Here is a 12327-nt window from a genome sequence, read left to right as displayed (position 1 = left end):
ATCGGACAACGTGTTGTTGGGTTGCTGCCCCTGAAATGGTTATTTTAAGAAAATTTTGCAGTTTTTGGTTATTATCTTGAATACTATTATAGATAAAGATAAACTGTAAACAGCAATAATGTTCAACAAAGTAAGATCTACAAATAAGTCAGCATGATCAAAATTGTTAGAGGACCCCCTAAGGAGTTATTGCCCTTTAGAGTCAATATTAAACAACTTTTCCTCATATTTGTAACTTGTATAAAAATCTTTTCTGAAACTACTTGGCCAAATTTAACCAAACTTGGCCACAATCATAATACTAGGGTATTTATTTTTAAAAAGAGTGTCTAATGACCCCGCCTACCAACAAAGATGGCCGACATCAGTAAACACATTAACAGGTGAGCCACACAGGCTCTTGAGAGCCTCTAGTTTATTTTAACGGACATAATCAATGTATTTCTGGTAAATTATCAAGTCAGAGATTTCGTTACCACAAATTACTTAAAACCTTAACTAAATTCTTCCAAAATATAAAGATTTGGTTCTAAAGTTTGGTTGAACCTGTAGAAAACTTATTTTAAACGGATAGCACATCCTCATTTTTACTGAAATGTTGTTTACTGTGCCCTGAAATATAGAAATGATCCTCAGGTAAACTTATCGATCCTTTTAAATAAACTTATTCTAAAAGGTTACCAATGCAACACTGTAATTAGATCATTGAATATTGTTTTTATTGGTATTAATATTGATTTTTTATGCCCCACCTACGATAGTAGAGGGGCATTATGTTTTCTGGTCTGTGCGTCCGTCCGTCCCATTTCAGGTTAAAGTTTTTGGTCAAGGTAGTTTTTGAAGAAGCTAAAGTCCAATCAACTTGAAACTTAGTACACATGTTCCTTATGATATGATCTTTCTTATTTTTAAACAAAATTAATCTTTTGACCCCATTTTCATGGTCCACTGAACATAGAAACTAAAAGTGAGAGTTTCAGGTTAAAGTTTTTGGTCAAGGTAGTTTTCAATGAAGTTAAAGTCCAATCAACTTGAAACTTAATACATATGTTCCCTTTTGGTATATCAATTTACTTTTAAGGCCAAATTAGATTTTGTACCCAATTTCACGGTCCATTGAACATGGAAAATGATAATGCGAGTGGGGCATCCGTGTACTTTGGACACATTCTTGTTTATCAGTAAATTAAAAGCAAACTAAATATTATTTCATATACATATACACATTCATGGATCTACAGTCTGTCGATGCCTGTATCTTGGCATTGCACAAGGTCCTGTTTTTCTCTGACTGTTTATGACGTCTTCAAACTAAATCCATTGGATGTTGGATGTGTATTCATTGATAATTTAGTCTTAGATGCATGATTTTTTATTAGTTGTTAGTGGCTTTGAGTACTCTCAGATCTGTACTTGGTGTCTCTTCGTTGTTGGGATGTACAAGTATCTGGCCACGTCCACTTGTATTTGTAGTATTTGTATCTATCTGATGGGTTAAGCCTTTTTCAACTGACTTTAATAGTTCATCTCTATGTTGTATTGTTACACCCCTGTCCCATGTTAGGGGAGGGTTGGGATCCCACTATCATGTTTAACCCCGCCACATTCTGTATATATGTGCCTATCCCAAGTCAGGTGCCTGCTATTCAGTGGTTGTCGTTTGTTTATGTGCTACATATTTGTTTTTCGTTCATTTTTTACATAAATAAGGCCGCTAGTTTTCTCGTTTGAATTGTTTTACGTTGCCATTTCGGGGCCTTTTATAGCTGACTATGTGGTATGGGCTTTGCTCATTGTTTAAGGCCGTACGGTGACCTATAGTTGTTAATTTCTGTATCATTTGGTCTCTAGTGGAGAGTTGTCTTATTGGCAATCATACCACATCTTCTTTTTTATATCTACAAATAAGGTACTATGGCCAGAAACGACAGTGAACTCCTTATTGGAAAAATCCCCCTTAATGATGAGTTTTTTTCACATTTCACTCATTTTTGCCTATTATCAATTAACAGTAACAGATCAAGAGAAACTTTAATGAGCAAAACTGATCAATATGGCCAGATATACAAAACAGAAAATACTTCTGGTCCACATTTATCAAACTTGGCTGCAATCATCATTACGGCAATTAGTTTTAAAAGATTGCCGACATGGCTTAAAATAGAACATAGGAGTAAGATGCAAGTTTTGTCTTTTATCTTGTAAACCACTGTATTCTATAAAAAAAATTAAAAAAACATGCATTGTTTGTAAAATTCTTTTTCTATTTTTTACTCTTTTTACTTTACTATCATTGACGTTTTTAAAAAAAATGTAATTTTAAAAATTGATAATGTCATATCTTAAATTATCACTTTGAAGGAGGATGTTGAGTCCAGGCGTGAGGAGTTGTACAATGGAGTAGAGGAATTGTTCAAGGACCACGAGGGACGAAACCACCTAGTTCTAACACAACGGATATTTGTCAATGCAAGGGATAACACAGATACAGAAATTGAAGTCCTCAAGAAAGCCATCACAGAACTTACGTTTGAACATCCTTGTTGGGGGGAGAAGATGCCCAATGCGTGTGTTCCCCTTGAACTCGAGATAGCAGAGCTGGTGGCAGAAGGAAAACAAATCTTATCATTAGAGGATGTAGAAGAATTGAATGCTATAAGCAAGGTGTCTGTACTGTCCCCAGACCAACTCAAAGATTTCCTAAATTTCCACCACTCCCTGGGGAAGATAGTGTACTTTGAGACTCCACAACTTAAAGATTTCGTAATCATCAACCCCTTACTCATGGTGGAGGTTATGAGGTCTTTTGTGACAGGTATGTATATCACTACTTAGTATGAAGGTTATGAAGTCCTTTGTGACAGGTATCAATATCACTACCTAGTATGAAGGTTATGAAGTCCTTAGTGATAGGTATTAATATCACTACCTAGTATGAAGGTTGTGAAGTCCTTAGTGATAGGTATTAATATCACTACTTAGTATGAAGGTTATGAAGTCTTTTGTGACAGGTATGTATATCACTACCTAGTATGAAGGTTATGAAGTCTTTTGTGACAGGTATGTATATCACTACTTAGTATGAAGGTTATGAAGTCTTTTGTGACAGGTATGTATATCACTACTTAGTATGAAGGTTATGAAGTCTTTTGTGACAGGTATGTATATCACTACTTAGTATGAAGGTTATGAAGTCTTTTGTGACAGGTATGTATATCACTACTTAGTATGAAGGTTATGAAGTCTTTTGTGACAGGTATGTATATCACTACCTAGTATGAAGGTTATGAAGTCCTGTGTAATAGGTATTAATATCACTACTTAGTATGAAGGTTATGAAGTCTTTTGTGACAGGTATGTATATCACTACCTAGTATGAAGGTTATGAAGTCCTTTGTAATAGGTATTAATATCACTACTTAGTATGAAGGTTATGAAGTCTTTTGTGACAGGTATGTATATCACTACTTAGTATGAAGGTTATGAAGTCCTTTGTAATAGGTATTAATATCACTACTTAGTATGAAGGTTATGAAGTCTTTTGTGACAGGTATGTATATCACTACTTAGTATGAAGGTTATGAAGTCTTTTGTGACAGGTATGTATATCACTACTTAGTATGAAGGTTATGAAGTCTTTTGTGACAGGTATGTATATCACTACCTAGTATGAAGGTTATGAAGTCCTTTGTAATAGGTATTAATATCACTACTTAGTATGAAGGTTATGAAGTCTTTTGTGACAGGTATGTATATCACTACCTAGTATGAAGGTTATGAAGTCCTTTGTGATAGGTATTTATGTCAATACTTATTATGAAGGTTAGGGGCCTTTATGACAGGTATTTATGTCCATACTTATTAAAGAGGATATGAGTTCCTTTATGTGAATACTTATCGCGGAGGTTTTGATTTGTGACAGGCATTCATGTCATTGCAAATTATGAAGGTTATGAGGTCCTTTGTGACAGGTATTTATGTCATTCCAAATTATGAAGGTTATGAGGTCCTTTGTGACAGGTATTTATGTCATTCCAAATTATGAAGGTTATGAGCTCCTTCATATTTTGCTTAAAACAAGATTAAGTTTGCTTTCAAGTGAACATTGATTAATTACATATTTATCCTTAGTTGCATTCAAGTTGGTTGGTCTCCGGTGGATAGTTGTTACATTGGCAATCAACCCAATCATCCTCTTTTTAAAGCGTTTTTTATGTTTTTTATATTTTGCAGATAAAGTATTTTGGCCAGAGGAAAAGAAAATTCATGAAACTTTTAAAAGAATGTCAAAATATGGGACCATAAGACGGGAAGACCTCTACCTAATCTGGGAGCAAAAAGATTTCAGTGCAATATTGCCATACAAAGAGTTTATATTTAACAGCTTGATTTATTTAGATATCCTAGCAGAGCAACGGAGATATGATACATCTACAGGAAGTCGGTTACCAGTGGAAAACTTCTTTGTTCCCTGTATGGTTACAGAGAGAAATACCACCAACTTCATGGACGAAGAATGTACACCAGAGAGAGCTATATGCTTAGCGTTTTTATTTAAAGGCACTATTATACCACCAGCCCTACCAAATCGTCTGATCAGTGCATGTCTTAGCATGTGGACCGTGAAGCAGTATGAAGGGAGACAACTCCTGTTCTCAGGATTTATTGGTTTATCATTTGACAAATCACATGACATCGTTGTATGCGTTGAGGGCAACAAGATTCTCCTTTACATCATTCACAGAACCTCCTCTGGGTTAATCGTACCTGATATAGCTACAGGTGTTAAAGAATGCCTGGTTGTAACAATGGAAAGAATCTCAGATTTCTACCACTCCACAGTCCATGCAAAAGGCAGCCAACAATCGCCATTTCACATTGAATATACATGTTCAAATTTAAAATGCTTCATCAGTGCAGAAGAAGCCAAGCAGACCAATGGATGGATTTGTGACAAACATAACCAAACACACAAAAGAAGACACTGGCGTGTTTGGAATCAAGATCCGGTGTGTTTTACATATCAGGGAAATAATCAAATGAGTAACATAATCAAATTATACACACATTAATCATAGAATATAATAAGAATCCAAGAGTCAAACAAGTAATTGTATTATAGTTAATATATAAACCCACTTATGTTATAGTCTAGAGCATTATCTTGCAGACTTTGTATCAATTTATGTTCTTGAATGATTTTCTAATCATTCTACACTGGTTTAACTGTAAACCAACCTTTTTTTAGCGTTGAGCTCTATATTGCAGACTTTGTATCAATTTATATTCATGATGTCCGAATTATGATGCCTAAAAATACTCTTTAGAAGTAATTTGTAATCGTTTTCTCTGTCCATTAATCTATCTGTGTGTCTGTTCTTCCATTCCTTCGTGTATCAAACGTTTTTCACATAAAAAGTAAGCATAACCTTGCTTGATCGAAACACAGATGAAAGATAAACATAAAAGGAAGAACAAAAGATTATTGATGTTTGTCTCAAAATGACAGCTGTTTAATACCAGTTGAATTAAATATAATGCGCATTTAAACATATTTGTAATATTTTATTCGAAATAATAATTTTCATATTAATTTTTAGACAAAAGAACAGTGTGAAGAGGAATGTCAAGGTAAATATTGTAACACTTCAAAATAACTCCAATCTGTAGAAATGTGTGTTTGTGTATATGTGTCCCTCTATTGACTTTAAATTATGAATTGTGTTGTGAAACCTGTTGATCTGTAAATTTAAGTGTCCCTCAATGTAATTGAATTTGTGACTTGTGTTGATCTGTATATTTAATTGTTCCTCAATGTACTGACAATGTATTGACTTGTGTTGTGAAACCTGTTAATCTGTTTGTTTTAGTGTCCCTCTGTGTACTTTAAATTGTGACTAGTGTTGTGAAACCTGTTCATCTGTTTGTTTAAGTGTCCCTAATATATTTGTTTAGGGGCCAGCTGAAGGACGCCTCCGGGTGCGGGAATTTCTCGCTACATTGAAGACCTGTTGGTGACCTTCTGCTGTTGTTTTTGTCGAGCCTGCAACTTTTGTTGCAGAAAGCTCGACATAGGGATGGTGTTCCGGCGGCAGCGGTGTTAGCTAACTTCTTAAAAGCTTTATATTTTAGAAGGTAGAAGACCTGGATGTTTCATACTTTGTATATAGATGCCTCATGTTACGAAGTTTCCGTCAGTCACATGTCCAATGTCCTTGACCTCATTTTCATGGTTCAGTGACCACTTGAAAAAAAAGTTCAGATTTTTTGTAATGTTGAATTCTCTATTATTATAAGTAATAGGATAACTATATTTGATATGTGCTTACCTTGAAAGGTCCTCATATCTGTCAGACAGTTTTCACTTGACCTCGACCTCATTTAATGGATCAGTGAACAAGGTTAAGTTTTGGTGGTCAAGTCCATATCTCAGATACTATAAGCAATAAGGCTAGTATATTCGGTGTATGGAAGGACTGTAAGGTGTACATGTCCAACTGGCAGGTGTCATCTGACCTTGACCTCATTTTCATGGTTCAGTGGTTATAGTTAAATTTTTGTGTTTTGGTCTGTTTTTCTCGTACTATATGCAATAGGTCTACTATATTTGTTGTATGGAATGATTGTAAGGTGTACCTATCTAGCGGGCAGATGTCATGTGACCTTGACCTCATTTTCATGGTTTAATGGTCAAAGTTAAGTTTTTGAGTTTTGGTCTCTTTATCTAATACTATATGCCATAGGTCATCTATATTTGGTGTATGTAAATATTTTATGATCTTTATGTCAGTCACGCAGGTTTTATTTGACCGTGACCTCATTTTCACAGTTCATTGCACAGTGTTAAGTTTTTGAGTTTTGGTCTATTTTTCTTAAACTATAAGTAATAGGTCAACTATATATGTTGTATAGAAGCATTGTTAGCTGTACATGTCTGCCTGGCATGGTTCATCTGACCTTGACCTCATTTTCAAGGTTCATTGGTCTTTGTTTAGTTATCTTGGTTAATGTTAAGTTTATGTGACAGTTGTATTAAAGCTTAGCTTTATACTTAGGACTATCAACATAATATCAATGATTAGTATAGAACGCGAGACATTTCAGCGTGTGCACTCTTGTTTTCTATGGTTGTTGTCTCTTTGGCACATTCCCCATTTCCATTCTCAATTTTATACGTTAAGGCACATTCCCCATTTCCATTCTCAATTTTATACGTTAAATGGCAGCTTGTGTTGTGAAACCTGTTCATCTGTTTGTTTAAGTGTCCCTCTGTGTACTTTAAATGGTGACTTGTATTGTGAAACCTGTTGATTTGTTTGTTAACGTTTCCCTATATGTACTTCAAATGGTGACTTGTGTTGTAAAACCTGTTGATCTTCTAAAGCTAGTATCTAGTAGGAAATTCTGTTTAAATTTTTTACTTGTTTATTCGTACTTGGAAGGGACTTAGTTTGCCTTCCGGTTGACATTAGTACATTGTCTGCAGTTAAAGTTTTTAAAACAATTATTAGATTCATAAACTATTCTAGATTTTTACCAAACTTGGACAAAAGCTTCTAACAATCAAAAGATAGTATTGAGAGGAATATTTTTATTAATGTTTTCCACATTTTTGTCGAGTCTGCGATTAACAGCAAAAGTAGCTGAGAAACTGGGTTCCGCGGAACCCTTACATATTTTTTCAAGCACTTTTCCTCATGTTTAGCTGGTTGAGTAATCCACATCATATAATCATCTTAATTTATGTTTTAATGATGTTTTTGAAGGTAAAGATCATGATTGCATTGTGTATTTCAGGTTTAAGCGATGACGCTTTAAGCAAGACACCAAGTGATATTGAACTGTTGCGTTTTTCAAACCACTGCGAATCAAATAAAATGCATGAATTAGTTACACATCTTGGAATGCTTAGGATATGGAAAGATGTTGAATACAATCATCCTAAAGATATACAGGTTGCCAAATTTTTGCTGTTATCAAAGTGGAAAGAGATAAAAGCTAAATCCAATTTCAAAACTTTGTCAGAAGCTCTGATCAACATGGGTATATCGACCCATGTTTTGTGTCAAGTAAGTTTGTACATAGTTTTAAATACTCTTTCGTTTTGTCTTTGAATGAAACACTGTTAGTTTTATTATTCTTTGAAAACAAATGTATTGAAATTTTCCAATAAATTTATAAGACACCAAGGTTTTAATCAGAGTAAATAAAAGGAAAAGAAAAAAAAATGTAAAGTCAAACAGCAATTCTTGACAACTGTATCAAGTATAATCAAAGATTGTACAAGCAACCAACAGGAACCAATCAAAACACTTAGGTCCACTGAAACTGTGAGACGGTCCTGCTTTTCTGTTGACATTTGTCGTCTCGCTCCTGAAGTATGTAACAATATGTCAGACATTGAATGCACAATTTGGGAGTTATAGAATTCCTAGAAATCTAGTATAATATTGAAATTGATGAATAGGAATAAGACAACGGTGGAATTGCTGCTACAAACCAATCTGACTTAAATATAGAGAAAGTTGTATTCTAGCATTTATGATTTCAGCACTTGCCTTACAAACATGCTAACAAAGTGTCCGTAACTCTGACGTATGTCAAAATATATGAAATACATTTACTTTTAATGTTTGTTTCAGTAAATATATAACATCAAATATTGTTGTCAATAGGATTTTAATCTTTTTTTGTAAATACATAAAAGCAAATATTTAATTTTTGTTTGCAGGTAAGAAGAATCATCAAAGCAGAAACAGGTAAGTAGAAATACAGTCACTTAATAAAATTAGAAATGAAAATTGGGAATTGTATCAAAGAGACAACAACCCGACCATAGAGCAGAAAACAGCTGAAGGTCAGCTGGCTCCTTAACAACAATGTATACTAGTTCAGTAATAATGGTCGTCATACTAAACTCGGAAATATATAAAACAAACTAAATTTAAAAATCATACATGACTAACAAAGACCAGAGTGTCCTGGCTAAGGACAAGAGGTCAAATATGTTTTTAGCTCACCTGGCCCGAAGGGCCAAGTGAGCTTTTCTCATCACTTGGCGTCCAGCGTCGTCGTCGTCCGTTGTTAGCTTTTACAAAAATCTTCTCCTCTGAAACTACTGGGCCAATTTTTACCAAACTTGGCCACAATCATTATTAGGGTATCTAGTTTAAAAATTGTGTCCGGTGACCTGGCAAACCAACCAAGATGGCCGCCATGGCTAAAAATAGAACATAGGGGTAAAATGCAGTTTTTGGCTTATAACTCAAAAACCAAAGCATTTAGAGCAAATCTAACATGGGGTAAAATTGTTAATCAGGGTAAGATCTATCTGCCCTGAAATTTTGAGATGAATCTCACAACCCGTTGATAGGTTGCTGCCCCTGAATTGGTAATTTTAAGGAAATTTTGCTGTTTTTGGTTATTATCTTGAATATTATCATAGATAGAGATAAACTGTAAACAGCAAAAATGTTCAGTAAAGTAAGATCTACAAATATGTTAACAGGACCAAAATGGTCTGTTGACCCCTTTAGGAGTTATTGCCCTTAATAGTAAATTTTTAACCATTTTTCGTAAATCTTAGTTATCTTTTACAAAAATCTTCTCCTCTGAAACTACTGGGCCAAATTAAACCAAACTTGACCACAATCATCATTGGGGTATCTTGTTAAAAAATTGTGTCCGGTGACCTGGCCAACCAACCAAGATGGCCGCCATGGCTAAAAATAGAACATACGGGTAAAATGCAGTTTTTGGCTTATCACTCAAAAACCAAAGCATTTAGAGCAGATCTGACTATGGTAAAATTGTTTATCAGGTCAAGATCTATCTGCCATGAAATTTTGAGATGAATTGGACAACCTGTTGATAGGTTGCTGCCCTTGAATTGGTAATTTTAAGGACATTTTGCTGTTTTTGGTTATTATCTTGAATATTATTATAGATAGAGATAAACTGTAAACAGCAAAAATGTTCAGCAAAGTAAGATCTACAAATAAGTCAACAAAACCAAAATGGTCTGTTGATTTCTTTAGAAGTTATTGCCCTTTATAGTCAATTTTTAACCATTTTTCGTAAATCTTAGTTATCTTTTACAAAAATCCTCTCCTGAAACTACTGGGCCAAATTAAACCAAACTTGGCCACAATCATCATTGGGGTATCTAGTTTAAAATTTGTGTCCCGTGACCTGGCCAACCAACCAAGATGGCCGCCATGGCTAAAAATAGAACATAGGGGTAAAATGCAGTTTTTGGCTTATAACTCTGAAACCGCAGCCTTTAGAGCAAATCTGACATGGGGTTAAATTGTTTATCAGGTCAAGATCTGTCTGCCCTTAAGTTTTCAGATGAATCTGACAACCCGTTGTTGGGTTGCTGCCCCTGAATTGGTAATTTTAAGGAAATTTTGCTGTTTTTGGTTATTATCTTGAATATTATTATAGATAGAGATAAACTGTAAACAGCAAAAATGATCACCAAACTAAGATCTACAAATAAGTCAGCATTACAAAAATTGTCAATTGACCCCTAAGGAGTTATTGTCCTTTGCAGTCAATTTTTAACAATTTTCATAAAATTTGTAAATTTTAACTAACATTTTCCACTGAAACTACTGGGCCAAGTTCATTATAGATAGAGATAATTATAATTGTTCAGTAAAGTAAGATGTACAAACACATCACCATCACCAAAACACAATTCTGTCATGAATCCATCTGCTTCCTTTGTTTAATATTCACATAGACCAAGGTGAGCGACACAGGCTCTTTAGAGCCTCTAGTTTTGAGATCTCAACCATACCCCTATTCATCTATACCATGAAGTAAAAAATCCAAACACAACACATTACGCACAGTAAAACTCAGTTTAAAAAAGTCTTGGGTCCGATGTAAGAAAAGGTAACAAAAGAGACTAATCAAAATGACAATGACACATTGATTAACAAAGGACTTGAAGCTCTGTCATTTTCTGACAACCCAGCTCCAGACCTCAATTAAACTGATTACAAAAATAACACGGTATCTTTCTATTTACTGGGCTATAGGCTTAAATATCAGAATGAAAACATTAAGAACAAGGTACTGCTTATTTCATATCATTTAAATCTTCACAGATCAATGAACTTTGCAGTATTCTAAAAAGAAATAATTATAAAATAATGTTTCAGATATTCCAGCAGATTACTTGGATTTCATTCCAACGGATGAAATTCTAGATACATTAGCTCCATTAATTGGTCAAGTGTTTTTCCAACTTGGCACTGAAATTGGACTATCAATTCCTACCCTAGAAAATATACAGAGCAACAATCCTTCTGACTTGGCAGAACAGAATAGGGTTGTATTATTTAAGTGGAGAGAAGACCAACTAATCAAACCTACAATACGGGTCCTTATGCAGGCTTTAGTTAACATAGGGAGAGGTGCACGTTGTTTAGAAGAAGTTTTAAAGAATATTGATCCGAACACTCTTATAATTTCACAACAATCGAGAAGTGAAGGTGCAATTCTAAAGAAACCAAAATTAAAATCAGACCAGGAATCACAGAGTCAGCGAAAGTCACAGATTGATCTGAACCCATTGACAGGTCCACAACAATCGAAAAGTAAAGGTGCAATTCCAAAGAAACCAAAAATAGAACCAGAACAGAAATCACAGAGTCAGGGAAAGACGGAGACTGTTGATCGACACACACTAATAGGTTCACAACAATCAGAAGACAAAGGTGCAATTCCAAAGATCTCAAAAATAGAATCAGAACAAAAACCACAAAGTCGTCGAAAGGTTTTCAAGAAATGTTCAATAGCATGAATAAGGCACATATAGAGAATCATAAAAAACAAATGTGCATTTGAATAGGGAAAATATATTATAGGCAAAAGAAGTGAAAAATATTGTGCATAATTTAGCCTCATTGTTTGAAAGATAAGTAATTCTGTTAACCGTTACTTTTGTATTTCATTTCTGCGATGAGCATTCAACAGATCCATCCCCTGTTAACATACCCCGCTTTGAAAAAGTGAGTTGAGTGTTTATTGTTTGGCCTCTGTCTGTCCATCAAATCAGTCCACCCAACAGTCAGTCTGTCAGTCCGTCAGTCCGATCGTCCCATGAATATTTTTCGTCGCATCTTTCTCAGGAGTTACATTAAATACCACAATTTCTGACATTTGGTTGCAGGGTTTATAAACGTCAGTGTACTGTGTGTTGCGTTATCAGATTCATAATTGAACAATTTCCTGTTAGCCAAACACTTACATCATTTTACACATAACATAAAAATTGAACATTTTCTTCACATTTTTCTCAGGAATTACATTACA

At 34.5% G+C, this 12327-nt stretch overlaps 1 protein-coding gene across 1 annotated transcript in view; it reads left to right on the top strand.

The window, feature by feature from the left end:
* The window catches only part of LOC143054972 (uncharacterized), a 48952-nt gene extending 37000 nt beyond the window's left edge, over positions 1-11952 (top strand). Inside the window, exons 9-14 of the mRNA XM_076228070.1 lie at positions 2362-2815; positions 4234-5009; positions 5601-5631; positions 7798-8069; positions 8732-8759; positions 11172-11952. Coding sequence (XP_076084185.1) covers positions 2362-2815; positions 4234-5009; positions 5601-5631; positions 7798-8069; positions 8732-8759; positions 11172-11815 — 2205 coding nt within the window. The 3' untranslated portion in view covers positions 11816-11952. The remainder of the gene's footprint in view (positions 1-2361; positions 2816-4233; positions 5010-5600; positions 5632-7797; positions 8070-8731; positions 8760-11171) is intronic.
* The last annotated feature ends 375 nt before the right edge of the window (positions 11953-12327 follow it).

Source organism: Mytilus galloprovincialis, chromosome 12 (genome assembly GCF_965363235.1).
Source record: "Mytilus galloprovincialis chromosome 12, xbMytGall1.hap1.1, whole genome shotgun sequence".
In the NCBI taxonomy this organism is placed as follows: domain Eukaryota; kingdom Metazoa; phylum Mollusca; class Bivalvia; order Mytilida; family Mytilidae; genus Mytilus; species Mytilus galloprovincialis.
This window is presented reverse-complemented; position numbering and strand designations above follow the sequence as displayed.